The sequence below is a fragment of the Ambystoma mexicanum genome, chromosome 6p, assembly GCF_040938575.1.
Source record: "Ambystoma mexicanum isolate Mex_15411 chromosome 6p, UKY_AmexF1_1, whole genome shotgun sequence".
Lineage (NCBI taxonomy): Eukaryota > Metazoa > Chordata > Amphibia > Caudata > Ambystomatidae > Ambystoma > Ambystoma mexicanum.
In genome coordinates this window covers 219,855,862-219,872,627 of record NC_090935.1, presented here as the reverse complement: position 1 = coordinate 219,872,627, position 16,766 = coordinate 219,855,862, and the positions used below count along the sequence as shown (strand labels likewise).

The 16,766-nt window shown below is 42.4% G+C and overlaps 1 protein-coding gene across 1 annotated transcript in view; it reads right to left on the bottom strand.

Annotated features, from left to right (window-relative positions):
• The window catches only part of SIGLEC15 (sialic acid binding Ig like lectin 15), a 132,378-nt gene that overhangs the window by 23,235 nt on the left and 92,377 nt on the right, over positions 1-16,766 (bottom strand). Inside the window, exon 4 of the mRNA XM_069626897.1 lies at positions 4,308-4,338. Coding sequence (XP_069482998.1) covers positions 4,308-4,338 — 31 coding nt within the window. The remainder of the gene's footprint in view (positions 1-4,307; positions 4,339-16,766) is intronic.

Here is a 16,766-nt window from a genome sequence, read left to right as displayed (position 1 = left end):
AAGGGGAGAGAAGTAAGGTGCCCTGGCTCCAGCTCTAACTTGTTCGGCTGCCGCACTCCCTGCCTTTAAAGCTGGTTCAAGTGGCCATCTAGAGGAGCACAGGTTGGCTGTGTTGCCCTCCCATTGGGTGGTGGTACTACGCACCCCTTCCCTACCCAGCACCAGCTGATAAATGGTGTGAGTGCTTGTGCCTTTGTAGCAATATCTGGCTGTGATGGGAGTATCTGCATAAGGAATGGAAGTACATGGCAAATATTATGTCTATCTGGCCAAGAAGGCACCAAAATGTAGAACTTGCACCATAAAATGTCACTTCACATATGCTTCCAATTTACCTCCGGTGGCTCGAAAAACTGTATATATGATGGCAAAACCAGTGAAATGTTGTGAATATCTGGTGGTGGTACTAGTACCTGCGTGGAAAGACCTGCTTAATTATTTGAATGCCTGCCATATGATGCAAATAACTGAGAATATCATAGTAAATTACGGTGCTCCATGAGTATGTATCATAACTATTTGACAATACAGAAAAAATGTTCTCTATACAAAAGCCCAGAAATGTAGCATTGTCAATGCTGTTGGCAAATTAACTGTGCAAAAGCTTTGAAGTCAGCCAAGCTTATCATAAAACACATGTTGAATGGATGCTTTATCTAAATAATACACATCCTATGGCACAAGTATGGAAGAGCAACAGTTTATAAAGCCATTATGCGTATGTGCAATATAAGCCTATGTCAGTCAATCGTCATGTTAGACATTTGGCTAGTGTGGTCACACCTTTCAACAGTTCTTTATAACCTTCCTCAAAACTGCCACCCATTACTGTTCCCCTTACATTAGCATTTAAAATGCGAGGGATAGATATTTCACATACATAAGAAAAGCATGCGACTTAACAAATGTCTTATTGATGTTAAGGACAAATCAGTCGGAATCAACTCCAAAGGGGTCTGTTTGATTTTTGAAAGCCCACAATTCATTCTTGCATAATATGGACAGTACAATTAATCTCTATCATGTATCGAATCTATAAACTAGCAAAGGAAGGAGGGAGAGTCAAAGGCTACCCCTATTCGTAGACGCATGCTAGGTACGTGTGAAATGCAGCATAGGCTAGGTTTAACAAATACTAGCCAAAAAAGATCACGGAGAAAGGCCTACTCAGAGTGGTTAAGAAACAAAGCAGAAATCAATTACACAATTACAATTGACAATCATTGTGTACAACTACCTTTGAGTAGTACATGAAAATGTACAAAAAATTCTGCTACTAACCCACACGAAATGTGTAGTTACTTGTGTAATTGATTTCTGCTTTGTTTCTTAACCACTCCGAGTAGGCCTTTTTGTTCACTGGTCTCTTTTAGATGTTCGTCTAGTCATTAATTAAAATAACCTCTGATGGATTCATGATCCCTTTCGCTGTGATCTTTTTTGGCTGGTATTTGTTAAACCTAGCCTATGCTGCATTTCGCACGTACCTAGAGTGCGTCTACGAATAGGGGTAGCCTTTGACTCTCCCTCCTTCCTTTGCTAATCTATCCTGCCTCTAGAGTCAGGCCCCCCTTCAACAAAAAAGAGGGTCGTCCCTTGCCCCACTTTATCTCCTGTAATCTATAAACACCAAAGGCAGCATTGAATCTTCCCAATGCTGCCAGATACTGTTGTGTCTTCATAGATATATTATTGAAATTATCTTTCCCATTAAATACATTTAAATTCAAACCAAGATGTTTATATTGGGCAACTATATCAGTTGGTTGATACTTCAAGATCCATTTATGTTTATTCCTCCCAGCCTTACTGTTAGACACCATTATCTTTGTTCTTCAGAATTAATTTCCATCCCAGACTCCTCTGGGTTCCTCGGGGAGTATCCAATAGGAGAAGAAAAATTAGCTTTTGATGATTCCCCAATGTAGATGGGAAGACCAAAATAGGAAGCTAGATGCACCTCCTGCGTGCCTTTCCAAGCTCAGTCATAAGGTTAATGGAGGTGGATTTTGGGAATATTCCAAGTAACCAATAACCGTTTAGAATAACACTCATTTATTTTAAGAGGCTTTAGTCCAGTATTACCAGGTTACATCAGAGAGGTTATTTAGGGCTTTCCCAAATAGGAGCGGGAGAGACATGCACACAAAAGAGGACACAAGGAACACCAAGGCTTGGGAAAGGATGTGCCATCCCAAGGCCAAATTGGAACTCCACAGAGGAAATTCTAGCACCTAGAATCTCACCCACAGTCTCCAAGAGAACACTGGCAGTCCAGGTTCCTACCCAATCCAGAGTGCTGAAGAATAGAATAAAGAGGTGTCATCGGGCCAAGCACGAGGCCAGGATAATGGGAAGCATCTCTACACAGAGGGATACCACAGACTCGCCAGCCTAATTTAAGCCTTACTGTGCTGTTCTCGGCTACAGTCTTTTCAATTAAGTATACTCTTATACTCCCAGTGTAATTATATGGTACATTTCTATAGAATTTAGAGACTGCTGGGAGAAGTTTTAGCTGTTGTACAAAATTGTTAATGTAATTCCCCAGGCTGTTGGAGATGCAAGGGTCGATTAGAATCTGCAATCTCTCAATGCAGCTGGAATCTCAGGTTTACAGTTGGATTGCAAGACCCTTGGCCAAATGAATGTCACTAACCAGTATCTCTTTCATAGTTTTTGGAACGCTTAGGAAGAGTCTTGTTCGCAAGGAATAATATCCAAGAAACCTATCATATAAATCAGTTTCTACTTGAACTTTTCCCTGAAATATTATAAGTCTAACAAATGAAGTAGCTATTGACCACAAGTCATCACTGCAATTTTCGATGAACATTATTTCAGTGATTGGCCAAGATCAATTTGTCATTGTATTATCGATGTAAATATGAGCATTATGTAAATGCATTTGTAAATGTTTCACGTATTAAATTACGAAATATGCAGCCCAATTTTGCATGCAGTGTGTGTTGATTTGAAAGAATGTATTGGTTTTAAATAGTCACGTCAAATGTGGCCTGTTTATTCTAGGGGACATGACATAAAAAACAGACTGCAATATATGTTGTTACTGTTCAGAGCCTGGGGTTGCCAACAGAGTGACCTACCCTTTGTTGTTGAGTCTAAATAATAAGTTTTTGCGTCTCCATTTTGAAATATTGATATCATTACAAACCAGTTTCTTTATTATCCTAGTGTGTAGGATGGAATTTTATATTTTGGAACCCTTAAAATTTCTCTCATCCATTCAAAGTCCAAAACGGACACATCATGTTTTAGGATGGTATGTTTAATTGCCCTGAACGGGTGTTGCCTTAAAATAATAATTGACAAAATCCATGTTTGCTAAATATCAGTGATGGGTTTTAATGTTGGTTAGCAATCACATGTGTGCATAGGAGGTAACAAAAGGGCTTTATCTTATGAAAGGCATTTGAGTCATTTTTATCCTACACAATGTGTATTTCTGATCTGCCCTGTGTCATTGGGAAATTGATTGATTGGCCATATCTAGTATGGATACATGATAAATATGAATCTTTAGGTTTTTGCTGTCCAATGATCTTTTCATCGGACGTTCAACCAGAATTTATGGTTCACAATGACTAATGAGCCTCATTAAAATGTTGGTGCTATTTCGGTGGTAAATCCACAAAAATACCACCAAAGGGCTTTACCATTACTTCCACTTGGTCTGGCAGAATTATTGCTGGATTAAAAGTGGCGTATGGCAGTGTTAGTCCCCATTTGTGGAGTCTACAGGGCACCATTGGGATTTCGGCAGAATTACCACCGGTGGTAGTCTGTTGAAATGTCCGCATTTTGTTAGTCGGATGGCAGAATTACTTGCAGCATGTTGGCGAGTTTTCCTCCACCCCACCGCCAAAACCATAGTTGGGCATTGCAGTAATGCATGGTAAAACAGTGGTAAGTCTGTTACTGCTGCACTACTGCTGATTTCTACTGCACCGCCCAACTTATGACGCCCTCTGTCTTTAATACCTAAAGCTACATTCAGAATTGCACACACTTTAAATGAGAAATACACCACGTGTAAGTAAATCACTGAATTTTCCGCCTTACTCCACTCTTCTGCAAGCAGATATGCAGAAACTAAACCTAAACTGCTAAATTACCACATTGCACCCTTTCTAATTAGATCACCCTTTTGCCTGGCTTTTATTATATCTATGAGATGATACATCTTTATCAGTCCATCCCAAGTCATGATCCATCCCATGTCACAGTACAGACCATTCATACGATTCTCAGGCCGCCATAGTACAGACCATTCATACGATTCTCACCTTGTTAGATGGGGTTGTTCTGTGGTATTATCTGTCAGGAGAATGAAAGTAAACAACGGCATTAGGACATTTTTTTTTTAAACAGTAGATCAATAACCAATTTTTTTTTAACTTGAGTTATGTAATATTGGAAGTGTGTTGCAACATTCCTGAGCCTCGTAGTAAACTCAAATTAAATGAAGATGAATAACTTTCCATAGGCGGCTTATCATATGCTTTGAACAAGCCAACTTTGCACTTTCTGAAAATGAATATTGAAAGAGTTAAAATTTCTTTAACGTATCTGGGAAAAAATTTAAGAAATTGATACAGTAAATGTTGGGCTGTTCCACATATTCTGTTCTGCTTTTCATTTACAGAAGTAAACAAATACATAACAAATGTGTTGCATTTGTGCTGGCTGGCAGTGACTTATTGCAATGATGTTCTTTGAAAATAGTGTCCTTTCTAGTTGTATACTTTGCAACATCAGTCCTGTGAAGGAAAGTGTTGGGAAGAACTCCGAGGTGTACCAAAGGGACATTAAAGTCTGCAGACTCTTGGAAGGCCCAACACCCTCCCCAGGATAAACGCAAGACTCAGCCAATGGCAAGTTCAAACTGCGGTTTATTACAGACAAAACCAACAGGGATCAGCACAGGAACAGCCTAAATCCATGCACATCTCGTTCGTTCTCGGCTCGCAGGCCGGTTTTACTCTAGTGTGGCGTCAGCACCACGTCACAACTTGGGCCCGTCTCCAGAAAACCTATCGGCCCTCCAAATTGGGTATTGAGCTTTTTACTACTTATAGTAGATAGTGGACACTCTACATGTTATTCTATTGGCCCTTGCATATCAGGTGGCTGGCCTGGATCATCCCCAAGTCACTATCTATAACAATGTTGCACTGTGGTGGATTTACCATTGGTTCTTGCCCAATGCTACCCACCCCGGGATACTAAACTGTGGTTGGCTAGATCTGACGCTCCCAGGCCTGGGATCTACAAAGATTCTCACTTTTGCTTGGTGCAACTCTTGTCTCATATTGTAGCATATTTGTTGCAGTCTTCTGTCTGGTAGCCTGAGATCGGCTCTCTTTCTCAGTGCTGGTCGCTGTCCATTGTCTGCTTCAGCTGGGTCACGTTTCAAGAGACCACGAATTTGAGCTGTGCTGCTCTGAGTTATGAGGAATTATTTGTATTTACTGCAGCTGGTGCCTTTGTCGTCTTCAGAGTGGAAGATCATCCATATCTTGTGGCCTTGGCTGCGGGTCCTGTCTCACATGTTTTGTGTCCAGCCTGAATTCAGCTGAGCTCGGCTCTGGCTGAGAGGGCTGTTGCCTGCTGTGATTTTCCTAAACCATTATAATGCGGTTTAAACTATATCCATGCTAAACTACATTCTCCATAGGTTAGTCCCACTTGGTTATTTCAGGTCCCATAGATGCTCCTGCAGTTCCATAGGGTTATTCGCATGTAAGCATCTGCAAGCTTTGCTCAGGATCTCTAACTTCTTGCGGTTTCTGCATTCTTGCGTTTGGCTAATGGCAAAAATAATAAAAGTGAACTGGATGGACCCCAGCCGGCACGTAAGACTGGGGCTCTCCAAACAGCCCTTTAAGATGAGTAAGTAGCAGCACCTTCGAGATAGATGGGGCTGCAGATTCGTACTCTTGCACCAAATAATATTGACAACTCAATAGTTTGGAAAGGGAGTCTGTTTAATGACAAGTACAAAAACAGGGAGTTCAATGAACATCAGCAACCGCTCGATCTTCCTTCTCGCTTAAACGCCACTTAATTTCAGAAACAACACAATGGGCCTCATTCCGACCCGGGTGCAAAGGGATATTGCGCCCTATTCCGAGGTCCTCCAATGGGGCCCGTAAGGTACGTTTGGTCGGACCAAACGTACCCAAGGTTCCCGTTAGGGGGCCAGGGCGCAAATAATGGCCTTGCCATGCGCCAGGCCGTTATTTGCGCCCTCCCCATTCCCATTGAGCCCTATGGGGGCTCAAATGGGAATGGGGAATGGTTTGGTAAATAGGGACTTACCGGTCCCTCCAAGGTCGGAATGGACCGGTAAGCCCCCATCTCACCAAACCGGAGTCGGACCCAGTTTTGGAGGCAGCGATGGCACAAATAGCACCATGGCTACCTCCAAACTCGGAATGAGGCCCAATATCTATATCAAAAACTCATCATCACTGACGCGCAATCTTAAAAACCTAACATGCAACGTGGTAGGTTATAGGAAGGAACTTTAACATAGGTACAATAACTGTATGTGGTAACGGGGAGAGGGGATTGGATAATCATTGTCAGGTGGGGCAAATAAGCCCTGCCTTCAAAGTGGCCAATATAAACGTCACTAAAATTACGACGTCTCATTGGTTCTACTAACCATAGGACCCTAGATTACACGGTTCACTATGATTGGGTTGGCATCAACCCCACTCATACTTTTCCACTTGCGCATAGCAGGATGCAGAATAGCCAGCCAGGTGCAGGGAGTTAGTCTGCACCCCTGCTTCCCTCCAATTATGTTACAATCATTCATCGTCTCAGTGGTGATGTGTCAATTACTTCTTTGTAGTTTGGCCTCGAGTCTGTTTCTTGGTCTGAGAAAGTTGAGTAGTATGGGTATGGCAGGGATCCATGCGTAGGTGAGGTGTGAAACTCTCATCCCGTCTTGCCACGTGGTCAGGACACCGTGAAATCAACCTCTTCTTCATGCAATTTCATGTATTTGATTTAATTATGCCAGTCGTCGCCCATCTGTGGCTTATCTTGACATTTCTGAACAGGATATTCTGTTCTTTTTCTCTTTAATTGTATCCACTGTTGGCCTATTCCAGCCCGATACGACCTTGGCTTCTTGGCATGGTTACCTTCAGCTGGGTTTCTCTCCGTCTTAATTCTCGATTTGTTTGCTGCAGTACCCTCCTCTTGAGACCTTTAGTACCCTTTGTTCAATTCTACTCAAGTGCGTAGTGGATTTACACTGTCTATAAAGTGCTTTTGAGGTAGATATATGCAGGGACGTCATTTGGGGGTCACCAGAGGTCGCAAGTGCGACCTCTGAGGTCTCCTTTGCGACCTCTAAAAAGATAAAAATAAAAGTTATTTTTTTCTTTTCTTTTTGCAATGCAAGCTCCTGGCCTGTGGCCAACACCATGTGGCTTTCATTCTAGAATGGCTAGCTTTCTTGTTCAGGCCCCTTAAAAAAGAAGAAAAATAAGAACATGAGGGCCACAAGTCTAACACTTTCAGCACTGAACCTAATTAAGAAAGAATAGGATTCCCAAAAAATGTGTCTTTGTGGAATTCTATACAATAATTGCTAGACTCATTAAAGGTTTATTTCAGGCACACTTCAGGAGGTGAGCCACTGATTTAGTGTGTTCTCAAATGCCTCAACTCAGACTTTCATCCTTCTGAGGTTAATAAATGGGTACCAACACAGGTTGGGTGATATTGGGTGCATATTTCTTCTATGTAAATCGCTTAAGCGTAAGTGCTATATAATAAAACATCATTATCATTTGGTCATGGACGTCTGCTTGCAATCACAGTAATTTGGTAATATGAGCCTATACACACTGATCTTAATGATACATATGACGATCCATTCATGTATGAAATGTACATCACATTATTGTGATATCGTAACCATATTTTTCATATTGTACAACGCTATGTGATGCCACTTCCTGTTTTGTCAACGGGTGAAAGGTTGTGTTCCATCGTTCCCCACGATATCACTTTGTGTCGACGTCCAAGGCGTACGAGACCGATCGTGGCCAGCTTGGTCAGAAGGCGCGACTGGACCCATGCCCTGTGATTAAAAAATACTAACATGCATTGTTTAAACGCCGCCCATTCCTCCGGAGTCGAGGACTTTGTAGGGCATGTAACCTTCCTCGAGGCACCATCCTCCGAGCAGGACAGAGAATGCAACTGGTGACAGCGCTTCCTAGAGTGCCAGTACGAGGAGTCAAGTGATGGGAGCTACTCTGGGACCGAGATCCCCGGGATTCCCCGAGACCCAGCAGGTCTTGAAGCCAGACCGTGGAGTCGTAGGGGTCGAAGAGAAAGTCATTGTAGTGATGAACACACGAGGCGTGCAGAGACTCACAAAGTTAACACGTTCGTGGAAAAAACATAACTGAGGCTACGGGCGCCGTGCGTCCTATTTATAACATCCTGTGACGTCGCCCTCGATGGAGGCCTTCGAGGGACATTGACCCGATGTCATCGACGCAGGACGCCTCTGCTGAAAAAATGTCCAAAGTGCACAGCTGTGGACATTACATGTCAAAGATGTGGAATACGTTGGAGGAACGTCCAGTCGAAAGAACGTTACCAGTTGGTAAGTAACTTATTCTTCTGGAGCGTCATTCGTCGAATTGCTCTTAAGTCTTCTTTGATTTCATTAAATACCTTTATGGTTGTGTTGATGGTCTGCAATAACTCTCATCTGGTTATGTGCAACCATTTAGTATTTGCTCCAACCTGAACTCTCGACATCAAGATCAAGATGAATACTGAAGAAGTCTGACTGAACAGTCTATGCTCATATGGGATAGCATTAAAGGCTTCTATTGATTTGGCAGAGAAGTTGTTTTCTCTTTTCATTAAGGTTATAAGTTCCACAGATCTCTTCTTCCTCAGGTGAGCATCTGCTTTCGGGAAACTGCCAATATTCAGATCACTTTTTGGAATCACCAACGCTGGAACATGAACATTCACCAATGTACATATACCTCCCCAATTATTTCGCAATCTGATATATGCTTTGGATCCACATGCCCAATAATGATCCATGATCACTGCAGTACTATGTACCATTCCTGTAGCATCGAAGATGTGTCCACAGTTCTGATTTTCTCCCATTTTACTCGTGACATTTTTTCTGAAGCACAGTTTGGAATTCTCCAATGGCACTATCTGTAGGGGTCCTCCTCTATCTTGGACCCATGTTAGCAGTCTTGCAAGTCTTGGCCATAATGGTTTGCATTTCATCTGTGCATTTTCAATCGTTTCTTTATAGTATCCAATGATCATCCATGCTCTGCAGATCACTACTCCTTTCTCCCATCCGTCTGGTAAAAGCACTGTTCCACAGATTTGCATTTGACCTCTGTTCTTCCATCTTCAAGCTTCTTCTGGAGTTTTTCCTTTGACAATCAGCTTTTTGTTTCTTTCTCTTCTGATGATCTCAGCTCCTTTAACTCCAGGCTTCTCATATCTGATCACAATGATCTTTGTTTTGCCATTGTTTCTCGTCTTTATGTTTTGGACATAATCATCTTCATCTGGGTCAGTTGCTTCAGTTGCCCACTTGAGTGAAGCATCACTTCCCATGAACTGGAATCTGGTTGTGCACATTGCTATATGTGACAGACAGTGTGCTGTCTGCACATCTATTTCAACAGCTACAAAGATTTTTGACTTCCCCATGCTGTACGGTAGGAGTGCACACACAAAGCATTCTTCCTCTGAAGTTAGTCTTCCAACTTCCTTCATATGTTGGTACCCATGTGTACTGTGCTATCCAGGTAATCGTTCCATTTGTTATTGTCTTCTTGTGTGCTTCTTCTAATTCTTAAAGTCTTCCTGTAGTTTGCTATAACCATATCCTTAAACACATCCGTATAGCTTCTTCTTGCTGGAGGATTCTCAGGTATCTCCATCAATGATCCATTCTTGTAGGAATTTGCGCAATTTACTTCATCCTTTCAATATACCAAACAGGCATAAAAATGTCTCTTATAATTTCTGTTTGTGTCTTCTCTCCAGGCACAGTCCTGATGGTACGACGTCCTTTCATCGCGGGCTGTTTTTTGGCTGGTTTTTTGCCGCAAATCTTTTTTTGAAAAAAACCATCTAATTTTTTAGGGGATAGAAAATTATATATATATGGGGTGTGGGTGTTGGGAATAAATACACATTAAAGAAAATGGGGGGTTTGATTGAACCCCCCAAAAATTATTTTAAAAAATTCAATGGGTTTTTCCGTAAAAAAAACTGTGAAAAAACATCCCGTGATGAAATGACATGGAACCGTCCTGATATCATGTCTCGCAGGATCAGGTGTGCTTGCAGGTGTTGTCTCTGTTTGCTTATTCTCTAAAGCCTTTTGTCTCTTTAAAAGTTCAGTTTTCTCCATTTGTCTCTCAGCTTCTCTTGGTGTGGAACTTCTCATCGTTGTTTGTCCAAGCTTCCCCCATTCTCTGGCATGTGATTCTGAACTTATTGACAATAGACCAGGTGTATATGTACTCATTATCTGTGTATGTGTACCCTTCATCAACCCTTTCTCAAGTTTGCTTTGCCGACCCTGTCTCCGGCGTTTCAATTCATTTGCTACCAAAAGTGTCGTGCGTGTCATTATTTATCACATCCATCTCAAGTTCAGTCACTCTATCATTCTTTCTAGGAACTGGAATGACTATGTAAGGTCTGGGTACCTTTGTAGGTTTCATGCATACATCATTAGGAGGGTGCACGGGAACCTGAACGCTTTGTGCACCAATGAAAAATGCAGTTCTAATCGTCAATGACAGTAGTATGATAATGAATACTATGCATGTGTAAATAATACATTTGTAGGTTAGTTTACAGCATTTGTTCCTTGGCCATTTTGAATGTCTCCTCATGAGGGAGGACAACTTTACTGTCCTGGTTTCCCTCTTCGATCATCTAAAGAAACAAAACTAACTCTTTAAATCATGCTAAACATTGCCACTTTATCTATATTCTGCTGCCTCTGCTTGCAGGTCACAAATGCTGGACTGATTAACCTCTTTGTCCGAATAATAGACTGTCTCTTGTCTCTGGAAACAGTTCTTTTTCTATACGAAAGTTCCAAATGAGGCAATAAGTTCAGCAAATCCTAATGTGCATGTTCCATGTAAACCAATTCCCAATCAATGCCTCTAATCAGTTTCACTCCAGACGACATGTTGGCTTTTTGTCAGCATAAACAAAAGCGAAGTACTTGGCAACACCTTCATGATCTGTCCCTCGAAGTAAAGTTTACACTCTTCTCCTGTGATTCTGATGCTGACTAGAAAGTTCGACCTGCATCAGGATTCAATGCAGGAGCATACTCCGATGTGTAGTGTTCGCTGGGTCTCTGATGAAAGTGAGGACGTCAATATTGGCATGTCTCCCCACAAGTTCTAGAAAGTCTTCAATCAAGTGAAAACATACGTTACTGGCTGGTCTGCTATTCTCTGGTGACAGGGACATTTGTCTTGTCCTTGCTGTACTCCAGGAGTGAAACTGCTCTTGAATCACTGTGAGCAGCCTCCTTATTATTTTTTTCATTTTCAGGATCTTGAAGAAACTCTTATGTTTGTGAGCCTTCCCAGCAATGACGGTTATGACCTCAATACTAACTAAATAGATCAGAATGTCTTTGGTGAGGTCACTATTGCATGACACCATAAGTAAGTCCAAACAGGGATTCTGTGTGTCGAAATAATCAGGATACTGTATAATCTTCCAATTGATGTATCCTCGATCAACATTTGGCATTTCCTTTCTTATCAAGGCTTCAGTGTGCCTCAGTCCAAATTTCAAAGTCAACAAGCTATTTTGTGGCTTATATGCACAATTATTCTTCTTTACCCTGCAACTAGGATGCACAGAGTGTCTGTGTTTTTATGTCCTTCTTTCCCTTATTTTGCTCAAAGGAAGCATCCAAGACTAAGCCACAACTTTGCACAAAAATTCTTTGCTGGTCATGCGTCCTTCTTCCTCGTCATGGATCTCGTCTGCAGATGCTGTGGTTCTTCCCCATTGTCTGTAGTCTCTTCTTGTTGTGGTTCAGGCACAGGGTCTTCTCCGATGTATGGCTTGATTTCACCCAGAAAGATCCAAGCTCTTCTTCCCTGTAGCTTCACGGCAGAGGGTGTGACGTCCTCCACTCTAAAGGGACCGTTGAACCTCGGCTCGTCCCACTTTTTTCTCGTGTGATTTCTCACCAGGACTGTGCCCCCAGGGAATATTGGAGGAAAACATAATTCTGGAACTTGGTCTGTTGCAGCATCTCCTTCTGTGTTATGTACTGCCCTACACCCTTCTTGTTGTCGCTGCACCAGTCCTGAAATTACAGTAGGACAAGATGTCATGCAATTCAAGTAATTTTGCATTTCCGATCCTAACACTTCAGTTGGCTGAGCATCACATCTAGCTCTATTTCGAGGTGTTAATGGCGTGTGCATCCTTCTGCCCGTCACGATTCCGTGCGGCTTGAGATGATGGTCAGAACCAGGCTGGTTTCTGAGTGCATACAGTGCCAGTGGAAGACAGTGCAGCCATCCCTTCCTCAGAGTAAGCTTCAACTTGACTAGCCTTTCCTTTAACAAGCCATTGAGCTTCTCGCATATGCCATTCCCTTGAGGATGATATGCTGAAGAAAACTTGTGTTTTATACCAAGCAACAAGCTGATCTGTTCAAATACTGCATTAACAAAGTGAGGACCATTGTCTGACCTCATGACTTCCCACACTCCCCACCTGGGAAACACCTCCCTCACCAGGAATCTGGCCGCACAGGTAGAGTCTGGGTGTGTACATGGACCTTCTTCTATCCATCTAGAGAATGGACACACAACAATTAGATACCTGAACCCATTACATACTTGAATCATATCGACATAATCGATATGCAAGTGCTGAAAAGGCCCATTAGGCCTTGGGGTTACTCCTCTAATCACCCGTAGTGTATGCCCAGCCGTGAACTGCTGACAGATTATGCACTTTACCATACAAACTGCCACATGTTCTGCCAAGTTCAGTATTAACCAGTTTTCGGCAATTGTTGCTGCTAGATTCTCCTTTGTCATGTGCACTGGATAGTGTAACTGTTTTTAATAAGGCTATAGGCATCACCGGTTTACCAGTACTGTCTTGTTGCCACAAGCTCTCGGAGGGGTTTAAAAATCACCCTCGTCGCTTCCATAGGTTCTTCTCTTACTGTGGTGCTTCTCCTTGAAGCTCTATTAACTGAGTTTTTGCCATATTGATATAGCCTTCCAGCTAACTTTGTGCAACAATCATTCTCTCATGCACATCAGTTATTTCCACATTCATTATTATTTCATTTTAGGTTGCCACACGCTTGGCTTCAGTGTCTGCTGCTTGATTTCCACGTGAGATCAAATCTGTCCCTTTCATGTGTGTGGCGCATTTCACGACCGCTATGCCCACTAGGAGTTGTAGTGCCTTAATGAGTCTGTCCAATGAGGCTGCGTGCTGCACTGGTGTGCCGTCCGCTCAGAGGTAGCCCCGCCTTTTCCAGTGGCGCTTTGCCTGCGTGTACTGTTGTCGTCACATAGGCGGAGTCACTGTACACTGTTACTTCCTGGTCTGCGTGATTCTAGAGTGCGAGTATCAATGTCAATAATTCTGCAGCTTGTGTTGAATAATGTGAGGGTAATCGTGCACTAATGAGTACTCGAAAGTCTTCATTTGCCATGTGTTTCATCACAGCGGCACCTGTATATGTCTGTCCATCATTTTGATAAATCCTCGAAGAACTATCAACGAAGACGATTTTTCCTTCAGCCAATGCATTTTCTTTCACTCTGGGAATCTCATCATAAAATTCTTCATAGTTTGTGCAATCATGTATTGGCTCTCCTTCAGTGACTGGCTCTGCTATAAACATAGCTGGGTTCACTATTTTGCATCAAACAATTTTAATCATTGGATTTGATATGACCACTTCATAGGCAGAAGCTCTCTGAGATGTCAATGTGCCTTTTGGTTTCTCTGAAATGGCAAGTAATGCGTGCTCGACGAATAACGTCATTGGGCATCCCATCACAATGGTGGGCGCCTTCTCTATGGCAAATGCTCCGGCAGCTAAACTTTGTTCGCACGGGAAGTGACCCCTCATCACTGGGTCTAAATTCCCACTGTAGTATGCAAGGGGCTTGTACCCCAACATGGTTCTCTGTGTGAGTACTGCTGTCATAACACTGCTGTTCGTGCGTGAAAACAGGTAGAATTCCTCTGCATATGTGAGAATCCCTAAAACTGGTGCCGTGCAAATAGCCTTTTTTAGTTTAACAAACCCTTCTTTCATAGTCTTGGTCCACGATTTTTTCTTTCGTTGCCTGTGCTTTCTTTATGGCTTGTAACAAGGGCATGGTATAGGAGCTGTAGTTAAAGACCCATGCCCTGACATAATTACATAATCCTAGAAAACTCTGCATTCGTTTTATCATGTGTGGCTTGGCTGTCTTTGAAATGGCTCTTTCAGGGGTAACCGTTTTCCCCTCATGTGAGATCAGCTGGCCTATGTACAGCACTTCTTGTTGACAATACTGTAACTTCTCTTTGTCAACTTTATATCCTTTCTCAGCCAGTATAGTTAATAGCTGAATAGAATCGTGTCTGCACTTTTCCTCTGTTGTGGTGCAAATTAGAATGTCATCCACGTATTGCAAGACAACACTCTCTAATGCAATATTGCTTACGTCCATCTGCAAGACTCTGTTGAAAATCGAAGGAGACTCACAGTACCCTTGAGGCAGCCTTGTACTTTTCAGACGAACTTGTCTGAACGTAAACAATGTCAAATCTTGTGAGTCCTTGTCCAATGGGATTGAGAAAAATGCATTTTTCAAGTCAATCACTGTGAAATAACTTGCCTCAAGGGGTATATTACATGGGATCATGGACGGGTTCGGCACTAGACGGAACACGGACTCGACTATCTGGTTTATTGGTTATAAATCCTGGATTAAATGCCAAGACCCTCCCTTTGATTTTTTAATCGGACAAACCAAAGTATTGCATGACGACTCTGACGACACTAAGATGCCCTGCTCCACCATGGCACAAATTGTCTTAAAAATCCCTTCATTTGCTTCCCTAGACATGGGATACTGTCGTGCTTTTGGTAAAATTGCTCCTGGTTTCAATTTAATCTTCACTTCTCCGACTCCTTTCAGTAATCCAACGTCATAAGGGCCTGTAGTCCATACTGAGACAGGCACCTTTGCCATGTTGTCATCAAAATATTCAGGACGTTTTTGTGCCAGCATCATTCTCTGAGGCACCTCTCTTTTGATCATTTTCACCCAATAAATGAGATTAACCTGAACTGTCATCTCATCTTCACTTATTTGCTCTTCGAACAGATCGTCATCAGAGACGACAGTCAATCTGTACCCTTCCCCAATGGCGATTACTGCGCGCCATTGTCTGCTTTCATCATCACTACCTACCGATTTCTTTTGCTGCTTCTGTACCTGTTCTGGCAGCCCTTGAAATAATGTATGGTAAAACACGGGTATAGATTTCCCCCAAGATTCACGAGTTTCCAGCACCCAGGCGTCTTGGAAATTCTGAATGTTAAGAAAAGGATCATCTGACTCCTTCATCTTCCGTGTCATTATAGCTCCCATATCAGAAGTGTCCAGGTATATCACTCGAAGCGCTTACCATTCCGCGGTTCTGCAATTGTTAAACGGTGCTCCGTCATGCGCAGTATTAACTGTGGTCACCCCTGGGTAACCTGCACGTGTCCACACATCGTCTGCTCTATCATCAAGTATGTCAATTAAAAGACGCTTAATATCCCCTATAGCTAACGTGTTCACTCCCGGCATTTTTTCTAACTCATGTATCCATTTCTTGGCTCCCGATGTCAACATTGGGAGCTTATTTTTCAGGTTTTCTCTATCCATGTGTGGCCAAGGTATATATTGTGGCCTTGTTCCTCCTTTTCCTAGTAAAGGGAACTGTGATACATGACACTCCTTTTCTTCTCCTTTTCTTCTCTCATCATTTTTCTGTCTACGGCATTTAAGAAGAGAACAGTGGCTAAAAATTAGTGACCGGATTTCATTCAAAATAGCCTCACTAACCTATAAATGCCTTAATAACGCAGCTACCCCCTACCTTGCAGAGAGAATAGTGAGAAGATCATCTGCCTGTCCTACTAGAACTTCCAACTCCTACTTTCTACAGACACTGAGATTCAGGCTACAAAAAACTGGCGGCAGTAGTTTCCTGGTTAAGGCGGCCCAGTACTGGAACTCTCTCCCACTTGACATCAGAATAGATCAATCCTATAACCGCTTCAGACGTAATATTCTCAAAGACTAACTGTGACCCACCTCAGCCTTTGTCCCGACTTTAACCTCTATGATTGTACATATGTAAATTCCTTTACCAGATTTGTTCAATTACTTATCTGCAAATGTTCCCGTGTGCCTTACCCTGTAACTAAGCTTAAATTATCCATGTATTCTGTTCTCTGTTGTGCCCAGTTACCATTGGGTTTGGTGCGCCATACAAATTAATAAACAAACAAACAAACAAACAGGGGTAATATTCTTGCAGCGCCGTCTACCTGGCAATGTCCTTAATCTGCTCACATAGGGCGGTGGAGACACTCCCCTGTGACCGTATGATACTCCTTCATGCTGATCTGATTGTATGGCTAACTCTGA